This window comes from Pogona vitticeps, chromosome 5 (genome assembly GCF_051106095.1).
Source record: "Pogona vitticeps strain Pit_001003342236 chromosome 5, PviZW2.1, whole genome shotgun sequence".
Classification (NCBI taxonomy): Eukaryota; Metazoa; Chordata; class Lepidosauria; order Squamata; family Agamidae; genus Pogona; species Pogona vitticeps.
The window spans coordinates 94,180,741-94,203,588 of NC_135787.1; the positions used below are offsets into that span (position 1 = coordinate 94,180,741).

Sequence of the window (22,848 nt, forward strand, 5' to 3'; positions counted from 1 at the left end):
ATCCAGTGTGTTGACTGGTTGCCGTAATTGGGTATGGTGGAAACATGCTATACATGCTATACTATCATTGGCCAATAACACACAAAAGCCTTGGCTCTATGTTAAAACAAACACTCAGGACTGATACTCCACTTTATGCACACACAGGCGCATAATTGCATCAAACTCCTTAGCAGTCATTTTCTTTTACTTAAGGATGTTTTTATATATAAATGACAACAAAGAAAATATGTAGGATGCCTGAATGCCTTTTATTTTGGTCCACAATTCACATAAAAATTAGCCATTCTAATTTTTTTAATGGATGTTACAGATCTAGCCTATAATTTGCTCACTGCCACTGACTGCACTCCTGACATCTCCTGTTGATCCACCAAGAATACTTTGGACAGGGGAATGAGAAATTAAGTCAGAGAAGTCCTAAACCCTATTTAAATTACTTGGTTTGCTGAACATGCATAGAAGATCTATGCCCTCTTCCACCCATTGCTTTATTCACACAAAGGCCAAGAAGAGAGGTTCCTTCTTGCATGTAGGCTAGGTGCTGCCTTCTAATATTTTTATCTCACCTTCTTACAGAAAAGAAACAATGTCATGCTAAGTTAATTATACATATAAGCATTTTACAGATTTTAAAAACTATACTTAAAATGAACCTTTTTCGAATCAGTATCAATATTTATTCCATCATGTATGTCAGTAAACACATTTCCCAAATATGCCTAACACATGAACAAACATATATTACTATCTTCACATTTAAGATATATTAAGATAAAGGGCTGAAATCAGCCACCTTAGGCATCTGCTTCTAAAAACAGTTCTAAAAAGCACATTCATTAATATAAATTAAAATATAAATTAGATAATATTTGCATCAGAGATTTTTAAAAAATACAACAAAGTCAGAAACGTCTCACCTGCTATATACTGGAAGAATAGTAGAATTATATTAACAGTGACCCAGATATATTTGTCCAGCATTTTAACAGGAATCTGCAGTGACTTCATTTGAGCCAGGCACAACCATTTAAGTTTAAATCAACAGAATATCCAATTGACTTTGTACCAAAATAATTTTCTTTCAGTTTGTTGTACATTATTTCAGATTTGGAGTAACTGTTGCAAAAACTAAATAGCTTATCTTTAATTGACCCAGAATTCTAACTACCATTTCAAGCTTTAAGGAATTTCCCATTTAATTTGACTTCATTTGTATATGTCCTGACTCTATGATACAAGGTAATTGTGGACTGCACTGTCCTTGATTGTGCTAACATTCTTGAAAATTGGCTTAAATGCTATTGAAAGCCTTGTGTTTGTTAGCATTTCCTTCACAAAATTACATTTACCTAACATGATTGTTTATCTCATAAAGGAAGATTAGGATTAACTATCCAGGGCCTTCCTAGACTATTCCAAAATACTCTCCTATCTACATTCTTGACCTCAGTCGACCTACCACAGGTTTATTATTACAGAATTCTGACCACCAGGATGGCCTCTCCAACACCTTCTCCCCTTGAAGAACAGAGCTCCACAGATTTTTATACAGCTGGGGGGAAAATCAACAAAAGAGAATTAACAAAAATGGTCTCAGGACAATAGTTTTCAGCATTTTCAGACTCAGAGCCTATCTTTAACCCTAAAAACTAGGAGTCTCTTTTTTCCCTCTTTCTAATAACAATAACCATGTGCCGTCAAAGTCAATTTTGACTTATGGCAATATTTTTTTTGGGGGGGGGGTTCAGGTAGCAAATATTCAGAAATAGTTTACCATTCCCTTCTTTTAGGATCACCTTGGGACCGTTCAACTTGCCCAAGACCAGACAGGCTGGCTTTACTTGCAGGGGGCACAGTGGGGAAGTGAATGCTCAATCCTTGGTTCCACAGCCAATACCTAAACCACTGAGCTATCCAGCCAGCCTGTCCTCTTTTTAGGATAACCATACACATCAAAGACATAGGTCTGGCTGGTGCAACTGGTCATGCAAGAGGCTAAAATGCCAATCAAATTCCAAGTACAAGCTTTTGTGTGCTCTCACACACACTTGCATTTTGGGGCTTCTTATGCTTACCTTTCTTTCTTTCCTCGAAAAAACAAAAATTAAAAACTTATTAAAAAATAAAATGGTGACATTACTTGTGCAAACCTTGTCTCTGTTTACAATGTGACCAAAGTGGGTGAGAGCAAATACGTAGGCATGCATTCTCTTCAAAAGGACATTACAATAGCCAAGTTGCATTAGAAGTGCAGGAAGAAACCCTTTAAGAGTCTGATATTCTTTGAACTCATCTGTACGTTGCTTTCATCTGTAACCTTTGCCTACAGCTGAAGTGCTTCCATTTACTGTTTAAACAAGATAATTCTATTTATTAACGATTGGTGCAAATTTGAGACAAGATCTCTAAAAATCAAGTTTCTAGTTGTCTTCTCCAATCTGATCTAATCAGAAACAGCCATACACACTGCCAATCGGAAGTAACTGGAATTATTCCCACCAACAGAACAAGAAAAAATACGTTTACACTTGGACTGCTGCTAGAATGCAATTCTTCTGCCATCCCAGAGTAGCTAGCTGTGACATATAATGCTTGAAACATAGCATTCAAAAAGGAAATAGTAAACATATAACAGAGTTTTGCCAAAAAAAGTGCTTTACCTCTCCATCAGCCCTGCCAATTGGTGAGTTGAGAATGAAGTCAGGAGGAGCAATAACATCCACCAAAGCCACAGCCTCTTGCTTTAGCTGTGCAAAGAAATGAATACAAAGCAACCATTGTATCAACCCTTTGTACTACACAGCAGTAGCACGAATGTTATGAGAAAATCATCTAGTGACAAACAAGGAGTTCAGGTTTCTAATTTGGAAAGCTCAATGACCATATGAAATTTTGTTTTTATTTCAGGACAAGTGATATAAAATATCAAATTTATCACAATTTCACATGAAGCTCACATAGCCATCATGCATTCAAAATCTGGATAGGGTAAAAGTGGCTTTCTTTCAGGCAATTAGCACCCCAGGCCTTGGTAATTCACTGAGCATCTTAACAATATCAAAGGTTTTCAACTGTGAACAAAAGAATGCTGATGAGCAGTGTAGCTTCAGTGAAAGTCAGAAGTCAATTTGGCTAGGAAGAAGGTGTTTACTTAGGGTGCAGACAGAAGGGCAATGGAGCTTAACTGAACATAGGTCTGGGAGTTGGGCAGAAGTTGGACATGTAGAGGGCAGGTAAAGGCACAACGAAGCCATCTAACACAAAAAGGACTGAAAGACGACAAGAGGCAGCAAGTTGCGTGAAGGAGAATCCAAGGGGAATGTGAAAGAGAAATACAAAGCTGTTGAGAAGGGAAGCAGCACTGACAGACTGACGACTCAGAAGAGTAAGGGCAGAATGTTAAAATCTGATCTGCATAAGGTTTTTCATTGTAGATCTTTCAGTTTTCAGCTGTACTAAATAAACTGAACTCTCCTTTGATTCACCCTCTTCTTACTCAGTTGTTATTCAGGTGATATTGGCAATTAGATGTGAGTTTTATCTGCTTCATTTGGTTCATTGGTGTGGGTTTACTTGGAGAAAAGAAGACTTAGATTTTTATACTCATGTTGTATCCATACTAAACTATTTTAACACTATCTACCGTGTTTCCCGGAAAATAAGACAGGATCTTATATGAATTTTTGGTCCAAAAAACACATTAGGGCTTATTTTCAGGGGATGTGTTATTTTTTTCATGTACAACGATCTACATTTATTCAAATGCAGTCATGTCATCTTCTGGTTGCTTCACAATGGTGGAAGGCGGGGTTTCACTTAACTGGGGCTTATTTTTGGCGTAGGGCTTACATTACAAGCATCCTGAAAAATCATACTAGGGCTTATTTTCAGGTTAGCTCTTATTTTCAGTGAGACAGGGTATGTGGAGCTTTTCTTTAAAGATAGTTAAAAACTGAAACTGCTGGAAACAAGACAGGGAAAATGCATTTCTTGGAGCTACACATTTTGGATGCCGACCAACAGAGGAACCGACAACCACTCTCTCCTTTGCAACTCTTAGAAGATCTTTGAAAATGATTTTATTAAGGCACATGCTTGATGACCAGTCTTCTGCATCTTTACTCATTTCTAGGCCAGTTTCATCCTTTCGTTACTCTTTGATTACACAATTTTTTTGCGTAAGTATATATATGACTACTGAACTTAGTATTGTACCTCTCCTTTGCATACACTTTAGATGAAAAGCAGGACATAAATGGGGGAAAAACAAAGAATGAGAACATTTCTAGTGCTGTTTCTCTCTTCTAAAGATTCTGCAATTTCTTTTCTGCTCTGAAAGATGCATGTTAGATCACTATTCATTTTAGAAGCTGGACTGAATCCAAACTCAGACAGTTAGATTGACAACCCACTCAAGGACAGCACTAAAACATTTCTTCAAGTATCTTTAAGATGTTCATTTACACTGCAAACAACAAAATGTCCAAACCAGAGAACTAAGATAATTTCAACACAACAATCTGCCCAAGATGTTCACATGTAGGAATGCCATTCTGACTAATCTGGATCCGGTACTAAATGTGCAATAATATATGAGGGTTTCAGAACTGCAGGAATATTTTAAAATCTGTGTCTTTTTAGTGTCTTCATAGTCTCATGAAAATGGAAGTACGTGCTCATAGCAATGCTCTTAGTGTAGAGTATGAACATATCATCTTAAGTCCATAAATCAGAACATATTTTCATGTCCCTAAAAACAATTTTACACACAAAATGGAACCAGATGATAAAATGTGACACTGTTCCATTGGTGACCATGTCATTATTTCAAATACTCCAATATATATTTTAAAAACTACTTTGCATGTAATTAAACTAATGCATTACTAATATTTCAGAGACAAGCATTTAGAGTGGCTCTTTTCCTTTTGCACCAGTTTCTCTGTAGATAGGAACATATTTGTGAAGTCTAAAACCTTAAAAAAATTATTGCAATAGTATTATTGCATGTTAAGGACTTCAGGATGAAGTGGCACTTCATTAGAAATACATGGGTGTCATACTTTATATCATACTATACAAAATAAAATAGGTGCCTGGACATTTCTGAGCTGCAATATTGTTCTTCCAGTTGTTGGCCCCAGACACACATATACAGCCCCCACACCTCTTAAGTCTTCATCAGGTCAACAGCCTACTGCCTTTCAACAGGACGAAACTGGCTGTGGTCCCAAGATTTCCGAAAGTGGGACAGACAGCACAGGCAACCCTCTCTACCCAACCCTACTGTTTGCAATGAAGGAATGAGAACTATGTTCTGAGCTGCAGAAATATTCTAAACAGAGTCAAGTTGACCACACCAGAACATTTCCTTATAAAGATGTTGCGGCAAGTTTCTTAGCATCATGTTTAACTTCAGAACGTACCTTTGAACAGAGTTCTAGAATTGAATCTTGTACAAGTCTACCAGCATTGTCTCCTGAAATGTAGCCACCTGGAAGACATTCAGAGCGATAATGAAGCTAAAGAGCACAGTTTTACTCTATATGTTTGTTAAATATATGCAAAATTAGTTTCTGGATTAAATTAAAGGTATTGATTATTGAAAGTCAGAAGTAGCTTAGAGCTCAGATATTTCAGATTGCTACCTTTTTTGCAATTAACATGGGAGTGAGTCTCATTGATTCTGGGTCAGACACAAGTAGAGTTGCACTGTTGGAGACAAACTTTCTTGTGCATTAAGGACAAAATGGTAAAGATGAAGAAGTTATTATTTATATCATGTAGAGCAGTGGTTCCCAACCTTGGGTAACCTAGGTCACTGGTTCTTAACCTTGGGTTACTCAGGAGTTTTGGACTGCAACTCCCAGAAGCCTTCACCACCAGCTGTCCTGACTGGGGTTTCCTTGAGTTGCAGTTCAAAAGCATCCGAGTAACAAAGGTTAAGAACCACTGACCTAGGTGATCTTGGATTGCAACTCCCAGAAACCCCAGGCAGCACAGCTGGTAGTGAAGGCTTCTGTAAATTGCAGTCCAAGAACACCTGGGTTACCAAAGATTGGGAACGACTGGTATAGAGAATAGGATGGGTGGCACTGCTTAACCTTTATGGAGCATAAATCTGTAAAAGTTTTTAAAAGTTCTTGTAAAGCTGGGGTGGGCAAGAATATGCAATCTCTGGATTCCAGAAGTTATCCCCCAGATCACAATGAGATTTTCAGTCAAACAAATTGAGGGTGCATGTGGGTGTGTTGGTACTGAGAGGACTACATTAGTGGTCCCCAACCTTTTCTAAACCATGGACCAGTCGGGGGTGGGGTCCATGTGAGAGTAGGGGGCAGCCCCTGCTTGCGGGTGGGTGTGGTGAGCTTGTGTGCATGTGCGGGTGAGCGTAGCATGCTCGCGAGGTGCACTTGTGCAGGTGAGTGTGGTGCATTCACAGATGGGTATAGTGCACTTGCGTGCATGCACGGATGGGTGTGGAGAGCTCGTGGGGTGCGATCGCACACACATGCGGATGGGCATGCATGTGGGTGTGGGGGGACAGGAGATATGTCTCCATGGTCCAGTACTGCAAAGGCCACAGACCAGTAGCAGGCTATGGACCGGAGGTTGGGGACCCCTGGACTACAATGATGTCCACCTGTCTTCAAAAAAGGCTTACCAATTATACATTTTACTGTACAGGAAGAATGTCAATCTCACCTTGGTAGAGTACCACCATGTGCTTACTTAAAGACCATAGCCCATACAGTGAACAAATCGCTTTCAGCACTGGTTGAAGACTAGCTGGTGTGTTGGAACTGTGAACGTAGTCAAAGTACCTTTGCAACACAGTGTGTTCAATAAATGCTATAGCTAGAGAACGACAATAGTACACCTTGAAAAAAAGGAGAGTTCAAATCACAGAGTTAGAAAAACATTAATGTTGTCGTATTTAAATATTTCATTTATTTACCATTTGAAACTGTCTTTCAGCCTTCCAGATACGAAGATGCTGTACATGAATACAGTCAGTACCATCACACATTGCATCCAAAAATTACTGTTTTTAATACAATACTTTATATTTTTTTAATTTAAAAACATCCTCATAATAATAAAGCTAAAAAGGACAGATTAAAATGCTAAGCAAGCAAGCAAGCAAAACGTGTTGGTGGTAAATCACAGAATAATTGAGTTGGAGAGAGCCTATAAGGCCTTTAAGTCCAACCCCCTGCTTGACAGACGGCCATGTTGTCACAAGGGGAGTCTTCACGGGGAAGGTACTACACAACTGAGATGCAATGGCAAGGCTCTCTTCTTCTCTCTGGTGCTCAGGATACCTGAAGAAGGGCCTTACTGGGTGATTCTGACACACAAGCTGTCTAGATGGGGTGCTCTTCCAAATATTTAGGGATGTAAAGATAAGCACTAGCACCTCAGATTGGGCTCAGAAGTAAAAAGAAAGCCAGTGGATCTACTTCAGCACGTTTCATCTATCTTTATATGTTAACTATTTTAGCTACTGCATTTGGCCATAGCTGAAACTTAACAGAAGCAGAAGACATCAAGAAGAGGTGGCAAGAATACACAGAGGAATTATATCAGAAAGATTTGGATATCCCAGACAACCCAGACAATGTAGTTGCTGACCTTGAGCCAGACATCCTGGAGTGAAGTCAAATGGGCCTTAGAAAGCCTGGCTAACAACAAGGCCAGTGGAGGGGATGGCACTCCAGTTGAACTATTTAAAATCTTAAAAGATGATGCTGTTAAGGTGCTACATTCAATATGCCAGCAAGTTTGGAAAACTCAACAGTGGCCAGAGGACTGGAAAAGGTCAGTCTACATCCCAATCCTAAAGAAGGGCAGTGCCAAAGAATGCTCCAACTACCGTACAATTGCACTCATTTCACACGCCAGCAAGGTTATGCTCAAAATCCTACAAGGTAGGCTTCAGCAGTATGTGGACCGAGAACTCCCAGAAGTACAAGCTGGATTCCGAAGGGGCAGAGGAACTAGAGACCAAATTGCTAACATGCGCTGGATTATGGAGAAAGCCAGAGAGTTCCAGAAAAATATCTACTTCTGCTTCATTGACTATGCAAAAGCCTTTGACTGTGTGGGCCACAGCAAACTATGGCAAATCCTTAAAGAAATGGGAGTGCCTGACCACCTTATCTATCTACTGAGAAACCTATATGTGGGACAGGAAGCAACAGTTAGAACTGGATATGGAACAACTGATTGGTTCAAAATTGGGAAAGGAGTACGACAAGGCTGTATATTGTCCTCCGGCTTATTCAACTTATATGCAGAATACATCATGCGGAAGGCTGGAGTGGAGGAATCCCAAGCCGGAATTAAGACTGCCAGGAGAAATATCAACAACCTCCGATATGCAGATGATACCACTCTGATGACAGAAAGTGAGGAGGAATTAAAGAACCTTGCAATGAGGGTGAAAGAGGAGAGTGCAAAAAACGGCCTGAGACTCAACATCAAAAAAACTAAGATCATGGCCACTGGTCCCATCACCTCCTGGGAAATAGAAGGGGAAGATATGGAGGCAGTGACAGATTTTACTTTCTTGGGCTCCATGATCACTGCAGATGGAGACAGCAGCCACGAAATTAAAAGACGCCTGCTTCTTGGGAGGAAAGCGATGACAAACCTTGACAGCATCTTAAAAAGCAGAGACATAACATTGCCAACAAAAGTCCGAATAGTCAAAGCTATGGTTTTTCCTGTAGTGATATATGGAAGTGAGAGCTGGACCATAAAGAAAGCTGACCACCGAAGAATTGATGCCTTTGAATTGTGGTGCTGGAGGAGGCTCTTGAGAGTCCCTTGGACTGCAAGGAGAACAAACCTATCTATTCTAAAGGAAATCAAACCTGAGTGCTCGCTGGAAGGACAGATCCTGAATCTGAGGCTCTAGTACTTTGGCCATCTCATGAAAAGAGAAGACTCCCTGGAAAAGATCTTGATGTTAGGAAAGTGTGAAGGCAAGAGGAGAAGGGGACGACAGAGGATGAGATGGTTGGACAGTGTCTGCGAAGCAATCAACATGAAATTGACACGAATACGGGAGGCAGTGGAAGATAGGAAGGCCTGGCGTGCTCTGGTTCATGGGGTCACAAAGAGTCAGACACAACTAAACGATGACTAAACTTGTTTTGAAGGGCGACCTTGACATACAGTGTATTACTGTAATTCAACAGGGAGAATCCCCTGTGCAGCAAGCAAGGAGGACCCTTTCTGTAAAGTTGAGGTAAAATCGGGAGGGTTGCATCTTGTGGTTCTCAGCCATGAGATTTTCTTGGGAGAAAGTACTCTGTTGGCTCCAACCAGCCATCTTCCTCATATTGTACTTTTGTCACTTCTCCTTATACAGGGGTTACAGCAGAGCACTGAGTCTCCAATACATTTCAAATGCTTAGAACTGTCACTATAACCATGATGTGTTTACCTGGCTGTTGTTCTTTGCCTCAAATTCAGTACAACCACATTCCTTCAGGCTTCTTAGCTTTTCAATACTCTCTCCTAGCAGGTAACAAACCAGCCATTTGTATGCTTTTAATGATACTGAAAAATAAAAAATAAAAATAAAAAAGTTTGATATTTACAGTATATCCAAAGTAATGCAATTTGTAATAAAACAAACAGGAAAATATATTAATAGTTTCCAGGTGTGCTGTATGCATTCTACAGAAATAAGAATGAATCCTGCTGCATCTTGAAAGCTTGACAAAGTTAATTAGTGTAAACTTTCGTAAACTGCATCCAAAGAGATGCATTTGAAGAAGCAGGCTGCAGTCCACATCCATTTATGCCAAACAAAACTTGTCAGTCTAAAAGGTGCCTTAGGACTCTTGGTTAATTTTGCAACAAAATATTAATAAAGCCAACTTTTTGAATTTTCTTTTTCCTGCAGATGTAAGTTTTATATGTAGTCACAAAACTGCATAAAACCTTTTCTTGCAGAAGCTACCTGGTGCTTCCTCTCAGCAGCTCAGAGATTTGTTACTGAAAAACAGGATAGATAGGTTGCCATCATGCCAAATAGTATTGTGGCGACAGGTGCTGTGTTTTTTGACCTACAAACAAGATTCTCTCTAAGGTGCACTGCTGCGTGAGCACGTAGTGCTGCACCCCCCACCGCACTGCATCTCTCCTCCTCCACACATCTACAACAAGTATTTCCAGCCCCTTTGGTTCCAATGATGGCGGAACTCCATATAGGAGGGTGGAATCACGCACGCAAGAGGCACAGCACCATCCACAGGACTGAAAATTAGAGGAAACATTGCCTACAAGTGTCTTTTAAGGTGGATAAATGGAACAGCCAGAAGGCACAAAGTTGGGTCCACTCATCTGGTGAATTAATACAAGAGAATCTCAAAACTGTCATCATGCTACATGGAATACAGTGGACCCTTGACTTACAGACGGCTTGACTTACAGACTTTTTGAGTTACAGACTTCTCTGGCCGCAAAATTTAGGTTTGACTTGCAGCGTGAGAATTGACTTACAGACCAGAAAAAAACCAAAATGGAACAAAAACGGCCTGTTACGGGATTAATCAGTTTTCAATGCACTGTAGGTCAATGGAGACTTGACCTACAGACTTTTTGACTTGAGAACCACCTTCCAATACGGATTAAGTTCTCAAGTCAAGACCCCACTGTATGATATTTCACAGCCTTCCTTTCCTACTCAATGCATTCACTCTGCACACTACTCACAAATACTTCTTCCCATCAGTCCTTTTGGGGGCTAAGGACAGTGATTTAAGGATCATCAGAATGGCATTTGAGCCCTGAAATCGTTTAGGATTTATGTGCCAGAGCTTTCCTGCTGCCATGCTGCCTGCTGATTTCATTACTTAAAACCAGAAGTCAATGTTCTAGACCAGTGACTCCCAACCTTGGGTCCCCGACTGTTCGTGGACTGCAACTCCCAGAAATCCTGGCCAGCACAGTTGGTGGTAAAGGTTTCTGGGAGTTGTTGTCCAAGAACATCGGAGGACCCAAGGTTGGGAACTACTGGTCTAGAGGCAGCATACCTGGTGGAATGCCTCCTCCCACCCAAATCTACTCGTATCACTCGGTCTAGCCAGGAGGTGAGGCTGAGGAGCCTAACGCCGAGGGAGGCCTGGAAGGAAAAAAACAAGAAACCAGGCCTTCTCGGCAGTGGCTCCTCGCCTTTGGAATGGCCTCCCTTCTGAGATTCGTATGGCCCCTTCACTGGGCATTTTCAAATGCCAACTGACAACCTGGCTATTCAGGCAAGCCTTCCCTCCAGCCACCTCTTGATTTATTTTGTTCTCTCACCTTGAGTCTTTGTCTATTTGTACCATATTTTAAATGGTTTATTTTATATGCTGTTAGCCGCCCAGAGTAGTTGGTTGACTAAATGGGCGGGGTACAAATTCAATTAATAAAATAAATAATAAATATATGTGCATGTCACGTCTACTGAGGGAACATTGGGAGGGGAAAAACTGGGCCAGGCTTTAGAGGTTTTCACATATATTGACTGGTTGCCAAGACTGGTTGTTTTTATGGAATTTGAAACTAGAGATATAGCAGTGGCTTGGGCTAGAAAGAACCCACACCCTGCCTCCCATTTTTGTAGCATGCAAATCAGACAAATGGCCTGTTTGTGTCTGCCCCTCTCCCCACAAGAATGCCCCTCCTTGTCCTTCTCTCTAGCTATGAAGTGAAAGAAGACCATTCTGACTCTTGGACCATGTGAACGTGAAAAGTTAATGCAAAAAGCAAAAAGATCAAGTAAGGTCAGATGCAAGAAACACCACACCATCATGAGCGAGAGAGAGAGAGAGAACTCATGCCTCTGAAATGCTTTTTATGAACAGTAGCTAGAAACCAGATCTTTCTAAGTGAATATTAACTCAATTAACACCAATAACCTAAGCGTACCACAGGGTCTCAAACTGAGGCTTAATAACAATCTGCAAGAGGCTTCTGATTGCTACGTATGCTTTTGGAGGCTCACGTCTCCAGGGGAGCAAAGGATGGTACAGGAACAAACTGTAACTTCTTCAGAACTGCAGAGGAGGGTGGATACTTATACAGGGCCTAAGCCCCCACCTCTGAAAAGGTTAGAGTTGCCTTTTGCAGCTGTGTCAGCACTCCCTTTTGGCAGCACCACCTGAGAACTGAAGGAGAGAAAGCCCCCAGTTTGCACACTGCAAGCCCTGAAAGGAGACGGTTTGAGTGAAAAGAGACCACGTCTAAAACTAGTCAGTGGGAATAAATGAAATGTGATTACACACTTACCTGAAGAATCCGTGCAGTCTTGAACATTTGACACAGTGAATTTCTGACAAAGGATATGATCATAGTCTTCCAAAAAATTTACTGATCCCAGTGGTGACTTAATAGGACTTTTGTCTGAAATGCCAATGATATATCTAAATATCAAATCACAGTGCATTAAAATCTATGAACTAATGGCTGTGAAAGTCAGTCAAATGCAATCATCTCCTCATCTGTGCATTCACCGTAGCTAATCTTCTCTAAACTGTGGTCCTCCCTCCATTTTTCCTAGCCTCAACCATGCATTCTATGTATATATACATCAGTATTTGAGAATTTATCCTTTCGCCTCTGTAAACTTTTAATAAATCAATCTGCATTTTGTAAATTATGCACAACTGTGCTCTCTTTATTCTACCTGTGTTATGTTCTAGTTATGCTTTAGCAAGCATCCCAGAGATAACAAGAAAAACTACATCTCCCTCTCCACAACTGGAGAAAACTCACAGATTCTCTTTTTTGGTCCCAGCAATAAGATCCAAGATCATCACCCCTCTGAGTTCTCAGGTGTTCAACATGGGGAAAACTTTTACATCTGCTTTAGAGCTGGTGAGGCAAAGAACCTCCCTCCCACTAAAAGCAAACCATGACAGGAGAATAGTTTCAAAAATTAGGAGTGAATGCTACTCCCTCCTAACTTCTGGCCAAGTCACGGCAGCATCTTGGAGATGTTAATGCCTGGGTCTCAGCATGCCTAGTGAATGAATTCAATTAGTTAAGAGATTTCATTGCTTTCATTTGCTAGCCCAGAATAAAACCAACCATGTACTAGAGATTAAAAGAAGCCAGATGGCACCTCCTCCTGATAGTTGTAACTGTTCAATTAACACTCAGAATTTGTGTTAAAATCACATTTTTCATATGCAGAGACAACATACCTATTTTCAGTACTTAAGAGATGATGCTTTATTTAAGGGATGATTCACAGATTAAGCTGAGGGGGCAAGAGCATCCCTATTGCACATGTGGAAAAACTAACATCTAAAATGTAGGTGTGATGCAGCAGTATGAGTCAGGGAGCCCAGACACTCAGCTGTGAGAAAGCATCATTTGTGGACACTTTATCACAACCCTTACAGTGGTGCAGCAGCCACTGTATCAGGATGCAGGAAAAAGAAGGAGAAAGGAGAAGCAAACTTCTGGACCAGTTCTTTCGCAAAGCAATCAGGCTTTTTCAGTCCCTCAACTGCTATTTAGGAACACAGAGAAAGGGTCTATCATGCTTTCCCCTTTGTCAACTATTAGCCAGCGAAGGTAATTCTTTCAGGCAACTGTGAGGGAGAGAAAAGAAGCATGGTTACTCCATCACCGCTACTGAAAGACTCAATAGTATTTGGCTCTCCTTCTTGAACAGTTTCTATGCCAGCTGGTCATTATAATACATTTGCATTTGAGAACTGGTGCCTGCATTTCCTTCTCCTTCCATTTTCCAACCACTCCTCCCCCCCTGCTTTGTGTCTTCCTATCATAAGTTTAGTAAGACATTCTGGGAGCCTTCTTCAGATACAAAGCAGGAAAAAAGGCTTTAACAAAAAAAAAAAATCAAACAAATGAGCAAGAGTGAAATTCCTAGCCCGAAGCTGATTAACACTTCTGAACAACATTTCTTATGGGAAAAGACTGCAAAATGTCATTTCATAGAATCATAGAATCATGCAGTGGCCTATAAGGCCATAGAGTCCAACTCCCTGCTCAGTGCAGGAATACAAATCAAAGGATTCATCACCTCTTCACCATTGCTGTAGTGCTCTAACAGTTTGGAAGTTTTTCCTGATATTCAACTGAAATATGGTTTCCTGTAACTTGAGCTCATTGTTCCATGCCCTGCATTATGGGAAGATTGAGAACAGATCCTGCCCCTCCTCTGTATAAGAGCCTTTCAAGTATTTGAAAAGTGCTATCATACCTCAGCCTTCTTTTTTCAAGGCTAAACATGCCCAGTTCTTTCAGGCTTCCTTCCTAGGGCTTGGTTTCCAGCCTCCTAATCATCCTCGTTGCCCACCTTTAAACTTGTTCCAATTTATTGGCATCTTTCTTGAAGCGCTCAAGATTAGGCCTAACCAGTACCAAATACAGTGGTGCCTCGCAAGACGATTGCCTCGCGAGACGAAAAACCCGCAAGACAATGGGCTTTTGCGATCGCTGTGGTGCCTTGCAAGACGGTTTCTTCTATGGACAATTTTCGCAAGATGAATGGTTTTGACATTTGGGTCTATGACTCGCAAGACGATTGTTTTTAGGGATGCTTTTCGCAAGACGACTTTTTTGACATTTGGCTTGAGGGGTTTTTGTTGTAGTTGTTGTTTTGGTTCAAATCTCAACCATTAATACCCAGGATGCATTGTGTATTGTGCCGGGAAGGTTTAAAAAGCCTCCCCAATGCAGCCTGGGTTTACTTTTCCACGTGTAGTTCCAAGGTTGACTTCAAGAGGAGCAACTGTGGTCTGTGTTGTGGGGCATCCTGTGTTTGGTGTGGTCTGTGTTGTGGAGGTATCCTGTTTTTGGAGAAGTTGGTGTGGTCTTTGGTGAAATTAAAGGTTTTCAGAACTTTTGGGCCAGCAAAAGGTAGGTGTGCATTTGTTCTCCTTTGTTGGTGGTGGTGGGGTTTATGCCAAGTTTTTTAAAATTATTTTTGGTAAGTTGCAGAGGAAAGGTGGTGGGCTTAGCTTGTGCTGGGGGGGTGTTATGCCAAGTTTTATTTTTTTTTAAAAAAAAAATTAGTAAGTTGCAGAGGAAAGGGGATGGGCTTAGCTTGTGCTGGGGGGTGATATGCTACTTGTTTGTCCAGAGCAATTTTGGCCAGTGGCGGGAAGGTGTGTGGGAAGGAGAAGCGGATGTAAAGCACTGCCTTTTGTTTTAGTGAACGTAGCAGCTGCTGACATGGGTCCCAAGAAGCCTGCTTCTGCAGAGGCCGGGAAGATGATGAAGGAGAAGATTACACTTGAGATGAAGAAGGAGATTATCAGGAAGCATGACGGAGGCATGCGAATCGTAGACTCGCAAGGGAGTACGGAAAGGAATCCATCCACCATCAGGACCATTGTGAACATGAGGGAGAAGATCCTTGGCACAGATGTAGCCAAAGGAGTCACCAGGATTGTGAAGAACTGGCCAGCTGTTCTGGAGGAGGTGGAGAAGTTGCTGCTCATCTGGATGCAAGAGAAGCAGCGTGCAGGGGACACAGTGACTGAGGCTGTCATTTGTGAGAAGGCCAAGGCCTTGTATGCAGACCTCGTGCAGCAAGAGCTAGGAACCTCAGCCGAGCCAGAAGAATTCAAGGCAAGCAGAGGTTGGTTTGAATGCTTCAAAACCAGATCTGGAATCCACAGTGTGGTCAGGCATGGAGAGGCTGCCAGTTCCGATATTCCTGCAGCTGAGGACTTCGCCACAGAGTTCCTGGAGGTCGTGACAACACAGGGCTACCTTCCACAGCAGGTCTTCAACTGTGATGAGACAGGGCTATTTTGAAAGAGGATGCCCAAAAGGACCTTCCTCACTCAAGAGGAGAGCACGCTGCCTGGCCACAAGCCCATGAAGGACTGTCTGACCCTCCTCTTCTGTGCCAACGCCAGCGGGGACCTGAAGATAAAGCCCTTGCTGGTGTACCACTCGGAGAATCCATGGGCTTTCAAGAAGCACAAGGTGAACAAAGGCCAGCTGCGCATGCTGTGGTGATCCAATGCTAAGGCTTGGGTCACACACGTCCTGTTTGTGAACTGGGTCAATCTTGCTTTTGGCCCTGCTGTCAAGTGGTACCTGCTGGACAATGACCTGCCACTGAAGGCCCTGCACCTCATGGACAATGCTCCAGCTCATCCTCCAAGCCTTGAGGAAGATTTGTTGGAGGAGTTCAATTTCATTAAAATCATGTTTCTTCCAACTAACACCACCGTGGTACTCCAGCCAATGGATCAGTAGGTGATTGCAAATTTCAAGAGAAGGTACACCAAGGAGCTTTTCAGGCACTGCTTTGAGGTGACCGATTCCACCATCCTCACCCTGAGTGATTTCTGGGGGGAACATTTTGATATTGTAACCTTCTGAAGTTAATCACCATAGCCTGGGATGGGATCAGCCGGAGAAATCTTAATTCTGCTTGGCGCAACCTGTGGCCAGACTGTGTGGCAACAAGTGACTCTGGTGTTTCTGCGCCTCCACCAGAGTCAACAGTGATGGAGGACATTGTGGCCTTAGGGAGGAACATGGGCCTTGAGGTCACAGAGGAGGAGGACATCTGTGAACTAACTGGTGGAGGGCCATGACCAGGAGCTGTCCACCCAGGAGCTGGTTGAGCTGCAGGCAGAGGCTACGGAGGAGCAGGAAGAAGAGCCAGGGGAGGAACAGCTGCCCACCAGGGAACTGAAGGAGCTCTTAGATCAGTGGCAAAACGTGCAGACTGTAGCACAGCGATTCCATCCGGACAAGGATGTGGCACGTAACCTTGCTAACATGTTTGACGCAAGGGCCATATCCCCTTTCAGAGGGATGCTGAAAAGGCAGCAGAAGCAGCTGACTATAGAGAGGTTCCTCACAAAGAGGCCTAGACAGGAAGAGGAACCTGCTGCTTCTACCAACGGTTGCCTTCTTCCTCCTCCTCGTCCTCCTAGAAGACTGCTGCTGTGATGTGGGGACAGTTCTGTCTGCCTCCAGTTTCCTGAATTAAAACACTGGTCCTGGTGGTTTAGAGACTCACTTGTTCACTTTAAAATGTGAAATGTAAAAAGTTTCTGTAATGTTGGTTTCTGTATGTTTATGCACTTTCTGAAGAGTTTTGCACAATCCAATGACTGTTAGCGACTGTTTCTGTTCAGTTTCAATGAAAGCAGATGTGCCTGCCTCATGTTTGTTGATTTTTAAATGTTTTTCTATGATATTAATAAAATTAAAGTTTATTGATTGCAATTTTTGAAATCACCTGCACAGTATTTATGACTTTAAAGAGCACTTAATAAACCCTTTGTAACCCAAATTTGACTTTGTTCTGACTTTTTTTGCCCATAGGAACGCATTAATTAGATTTCAATGCATTCCTATGGGAAAATGCATTTTGCAAGACGATTTTTTTCGCAAGATGATGATTCTCGTGGAACGAAATTAAAATCGTCTTGCGAGCACCACTGTACAGTGGAACTAGTACCTCTCAGGATTTGGAAACTATACTTCTGTTACTGCGGCCTAAAATAGCTTTTTCTTTAAAGCCATATCACACTGTTGCCTCATTTTCAGCTTGTGATTTATGATGATTCCAAGATCCTTCTCACTTGCAGTATTGCTGAGCCAGGTATCCGTCATCTTTTTAACTGTGTGTTTGGTTTCTTTTTCCTAGGTGCAGTACTTTGTATTTATATCTGCTGAATTTCATTCTGTTTTCAGCTCACGCCCAAGCCTATCCAGATCATTCTGAATTTTGTTTCTGTCTTCCAGGGTACTAGCTATTCCACCCAATTTTGTGTCATTCGCAAATGTGATTAACATCTCATGTATCCCTTGATCCAGGTAATTAATAACAATGAACTGACTCCTAATGACACCCAACTCTATCTTTCGAGCTCAACAAATTTAAACAAAGAACTTAAGGAAAACCATTGTGACCCAAAACAACACCAAGAATTGTCAAAGACTTACAACTAAGCAACAGACAGCATCTTAGCAGAAACAATGACAAAGGAGAAACCTTGCAGCCTGGCCTGGTGTACCAATAATTTCTAGCATAATTAGGCTGTGACAGGGAGTTTGCTATAGCAAGATGCTACAGTTAAGACTGTTAAGTCCAGGACTGAATCACATAAGCCTTTATGAAGACATTTGTTTAGTCAAGAGTAGGGCAAAACTGGATCTAGAGATATGGGCAGGCATATAATGTGACTGCACAGCCATCACCACTCCAGACTGTTTTATGCTGAAAACAAAAGGTAGCACAAGGCTCCGAGAAACTCCCTTCATCAGAAACGGGACCTTACCAGGGTTGCAGATGACAGGAGCTCTATAAACATGTTCAACCAAACTATAGATTTACATGCATCTGAAGTGGTGCTGGCTGACATCTGGGGATGGAGCTTTTGTGTAATTCCCCACAAGTAGTTCTACCCTGCACATGGGGAAGTGAATGCCGCACAGGGTGAGAATTAACAGAAATTACAGAAAAGGATACACAGATGCTGAAAATCCAAACATATACCTTCTATCATGCCTAGTCCACCTTCCTTTAATCAGTGCAGACACAAGCTCCATACACTAACCTTGGTGTTTGCCATTCATCCATCCTAGTAAGTAGTTGCTTGTTTGCTGTAGCAGAACATTATTGTCTCCTTCGTAAGTACAGTTTGGGTCATTGTCATTACGGATATCACCCAGGCGATTCACTTAAAAAAAACACATACACATGTGGCAAAATGGTTTCATGCCAACAAGCTGTCCTTATGACTAAAGGATTTTATAAAATGTCTTAGGAAAATCTGTGAGAAGTAACCCTTTGACAGTATACAGTATACAATATACGATTTGCAAACAGTGGCCCTTAGTTTTGTGCTTGCATGTTATATAATCAATGCATCTCATATTACTAAACTGCTGCAGTAAGAATGTAAGAAACACAGAATCATAGACCTGTGAAGCTGCAATATCTCCAAGGATCACTGAGTCAGACATCAGTCCAGGCCAATACCAGGAATTTTCCTAGAGCAATTTATTAAAGGGTTGGTCTTTGAGCATGCAGAAAAGAATGGTGTGATTATTAAGAGCTAGCATGGGTACATTAGATGGATTTGTAGCTGACTGTTGGATTATATCCTGTGAGTGGTCACCAATGATTCTCATTGGCCTGAACAGGAATATAAAGTGGGTGCTACAGAGTTCTGTTCAATGTCATTGAGCATTTTTATAAATGACTTGGATGGAAGAGTAGAAGGGATGCTCATTACATCTATAAATACCAAACTGATAGGTGTAGGAAAATTTTTTCTGATGGAAAAAGCTGTTCAACAGTGGTAGTGGACCCTCTTCGGTTGACTTTTTAAAACAGAGGTTGGACTTTGGAATACTGTACCGGCAAGGAGTTGGTCTAGATGGCCACTGTGGTCCTCACCTCTACAGTTCTATGATATAGCTGGGATGGGCAATCTCTGCAATTTTTCTATTAAGACTGGTACTAATTGCATCTCACTGGGGATAAAGTTGCATAAACAGAGTGCTGTAACTGAGGAGACATTTTCATCAGACACAGCCTAGCTAATTTCTGCTTGTTAAGGTCACTCCCAAGCAAACTTTCTAATTATAATCTTAGCAGCTGGACAAGTTTCTCAATGGAACTTAGGAAAGAAAGACGGGCCTAATCATTAGTTGGATGAAAGCAACTGTCTCAGATGGCAGAGAACTGGCATGACAACAGAACTGATTTTCACTGTCTCCGCTCTCTTACTTGCCCTGACTACCTGCATGACTCAGCTGTTCTTCAGTTGATATGTGAACAATGCCTTGTCTCCAAGGGGCCTCAGGGCCACGGCATTATGGGAAGAAAGGACTCAAAAAGTCAAAACCATCCTCCTCCTCACTTCCTGTGAGCAGCAACATTTCCTTTTCCTGCCACAGGAGGTGGTGGAGTAGGCGCTGGCAGAGTAGGAATAAACAAAAAAGTCAAAGGCAAATAGGAAAGTCACCAGAATCAAAACACTTTCAGCTTTGATAGAACTAGACAAAGAGTTAATTTAGGCACACAGATGACTAAGTAATAAACTTACTGGCTAGATAGCCATGTCCCCCACAAGCTTCTCGACATTCTTGAGTTCCTTGTTGTGCAAGCCAAGAGGCCAGCGGCTTTCCTGAAGTAGATAAGGCATGTATCTCACGGCCAAGTTCAGCCTTGTGGGAAAGGAGGGATCAATGAGTAAAGAACACAACATTCAATAATCAGTAACATGCATTTTTTTAAAAAAAAAATCTGTCAAACCAGTAATCCCACACTGAAGGGAGAGTTCAGCATAAAGGAGTTCAGTTGCTATGAGTCAGCTGTGATTTGATGGCACATAACAACCACAACAGAAACCCCAGGCACACAGGAGCAAAGGAAATGAAATGTTTAGCACATTTGGAAGACATGCTTCCACAAGTGGCTGAAAAGTATCTTTTTTCATAGCAGACTCAGCAACTTGCACTCAATGTGCTTTATAGTCAGAGGAAGCTAATACCAGCTCAATTTGCAAATCTAATTACAAAGATACACATCACTGAAGAGATTCATGAGTTAATTGTAAGGATTACACATTCCTCCTAACATCCAGTTTGATTTGCAGTAGTTATATTTGCATAATTTAGTGTTTCACATTCTTAAAAAAGCTCTTCTGAAGTTGACTGTGAAACTAATATAAATGCAAAATTATATTTCTAGGTGCTGTAAATAATTTTTTTTAAATAACTGTTTTTAATGCTTATAATCTAAACATCTTTATGAAGAAAGAGAAGGCATATGGAAAAAGGAAGAAAAAAGAGGGGGTATCAGAATGTGCTAGGGCAGACAGGTGTACTTCAAGAGGATGCTCTACTATAAACTGAAACGGAAACACTCAAGTCTTGGGGTGGAAAGGCACTCCTGGGACAGGTATCTGCACGCCAATGTGGTGTAGTGCTCAGAGTATTGGACTAGAACCTGGGAGACCTGGTCTGAAATCCCCACACGGCCATGAAATTCACTGGCTGGCCTTCATCCAGTCACATGCTCCCAGTCTCACTTACCCCACAGACTTGTTGGTGCAAAGAGATGAGGAGAGTCCAGAGCACTGCCTTGAGCTCACAGGAGAAAAGGCAGAATAGAGGTACAGCAAAGAAATAAATAAAACAGATGCAGACAGGAAAGACAAAACAAAGCTTAGGACAAGCAAACGCTTGGTGCTGACAGACAAGCATACAGAGAAAGAGGGTCAGATGGCTATAGAAGGCCATGGAGATATTTGAACATAACAAGAAGAAGCTTATATATGAAGGGGGAAAATGAAGGGAAGTCAGTTAAAAGTTTTCCAAAAAATGTGGGGGGCAGAGCACCTGGGAAGATAGCCAATGCTTTCCTCTTTTGAAATTAGGAGCATGACCATTCCATATTCTGGGCTATGAAGGAGTTTAGGGGAATCCCATAAGTAAGAGCAGAATATGGGCACTTTTACATACAGCTACTCTTGGATCTTGCCAGTCCAAGGAGGAGGCCCACTCAAGCATCGTGCAATGGCTTATTACAGTGAGTTAGTGACGGGCTTCTCACCTGCTGTGGACTTTTGTCCTTCATGAGGACACCGATGTAGAACTCCATAGAGTTAATGAACAATGTCCTGGAGAAATGGTCTAATACATATGTGGCTGCTAAATAAGGAAGCAAGCGCCATTGCTGGAATTAAAAGAAAATGTGTATCAGCAAGAATTGATCCAGCTCAACTATATGTTCATTTTCTTAGAACATGAAAAGAGATGTTTCCTCATTCTTCAAAAAAGGGTAATTTTCAGAACCCTTCTTCCATGACGGCTCAAATTCTATATACAGTGGTGCCTCGTAAGACGAAAATAATTAGTTTCGTGAGTCCTGTCGTCTTGTGAAATTTTCGTTGTGTGAGGCGTGTTTTCCCATAAAAATGCACTGAAATTTAATTAATGCATTCCTATGGGAAAATGTACCTCGCAAGACTAAAATATCGTCTTGCAGGGCACCTAAAAACTTGCAAGACGCTTTCGTCTTGTGAGTTTTTTGTTGCCTGAGGCATTCGTCTTGCAAGGTACCACTGTAGTTGTTTTTCATTCTGGCCTCATCATTCCAAAACATGTATATTACCTTGCATATTTTAACCAACGTTAGCATAAGTCCCTGGTAACAAGTTACACAACAAAGGAGAAAGCAGGACAATAGTCTCCTGCTCATATCTATTTTAAACTTTTTAAAAGTGCTAAAACAAACAAACAAACAAAAACAACAATGTAGACATTCGCAATACAATTTCTGAGGGGGGAAAAGTCATCCCTCACTCTGATACTGGGAACTGTGTTCAGCTAAAACTCTTCCGCTCCTGCAATCCTGCCAGTTGTTGCTCTCACTTGTGCCATCCAGTTTCAGTAAATTGTTATATTTGCTCCTGAATGGGTTCAAAGATATTTCAAGAAATATTTCTAAAGTTTAGTTTACTAAAACAGCAATTAATATAGATAAATTTAATGGCATTTGAAATTAAACCACCATGAAAAGGAGTATTAAAAATGGAACAGCAACACAGGTCTGTAGTTCCAAATTAGATGCTACATTACATGTTTGACAAGTTATAATTTATTACTTTATAGCTTAACAGAGATCCACATTTTCACCTGCATTTGGTATTCCAGAACTGGTATTTCTTCATCATCTATTGGTCCAAATTGACGCCGGGTAGCTGAGAAACGAACAGCTATTGATATGGCAAGCTTCAAATTTACTACAGACATGGAAATAATCATAACTCTTCCATTGGACAAAGCACCAAGGGATGCTCCTAACCGCTGCTTGCGATCCTG

At 41.4% G+C, this 22,848-nt stretch overlaps 1 protein-coding gene across 6 annotated transcripts in view; it reads right to left on the minus strand.

Annotated features, from left to right (window-relative positions):
* Positions 1 to 232: 232 nt before the first annotated feature.
* Positions 233 to 22,848, minus strand: part of ACOX3 (acyl-CoA oxidase 3, pristanoyl) — a 41,244-nt gene continuing 18,628 nt past the window's right edge. For all 6 annotated transcript variants that reach the window (XM_020805766.3, XM_020805769.3, XM_078394093.1 and 3 more), the window contains 10 exons: positions 22,663 to 22,845; positions 21,578 to 21,700; positions 20,067 to 20,187; positions 18,570 to 18,692; positions 12,292 to 12,405; positions 9,458 to 9,573; positions 6,709 to 6,883; positions 5,430 to 5,497; positions 2,664 to 2,750; positions 233 to 1,555 (listed from right to left, as the gene is read on the minus strand). In XM_020805766.3, the coding sequence (XP_020661425.2) occupies positions 1,436 to 1,555; positions 2,664 to 2,750; positions 5,430 to 5,497; positions 6,709 to 6,883; positions 9,458 to 9,573; positions 12,292 to 12,405; positions 18,570 to 18,692; positions 20,067 to 20,187; positions 21,578 to 21,700; positions 22,663 to 22,845 (1,230 nt within the window). In that variant the 3' untranslated portion in view covers positions 233 to 1,435. The remainder of the gene's footprint in view (positions 1,556 to 2,663; positions 2,751 to 5,429; positions 5,498 to 6,708; positions 6,884 to 9,457; positions 9,574 to 12,291; positions 12,406 to 18,569; positions 18,693 to 20,066; positions 20,188 to 21,577; positions 21,701 to 22,662; positions 22,846 to 22,848) is intronic.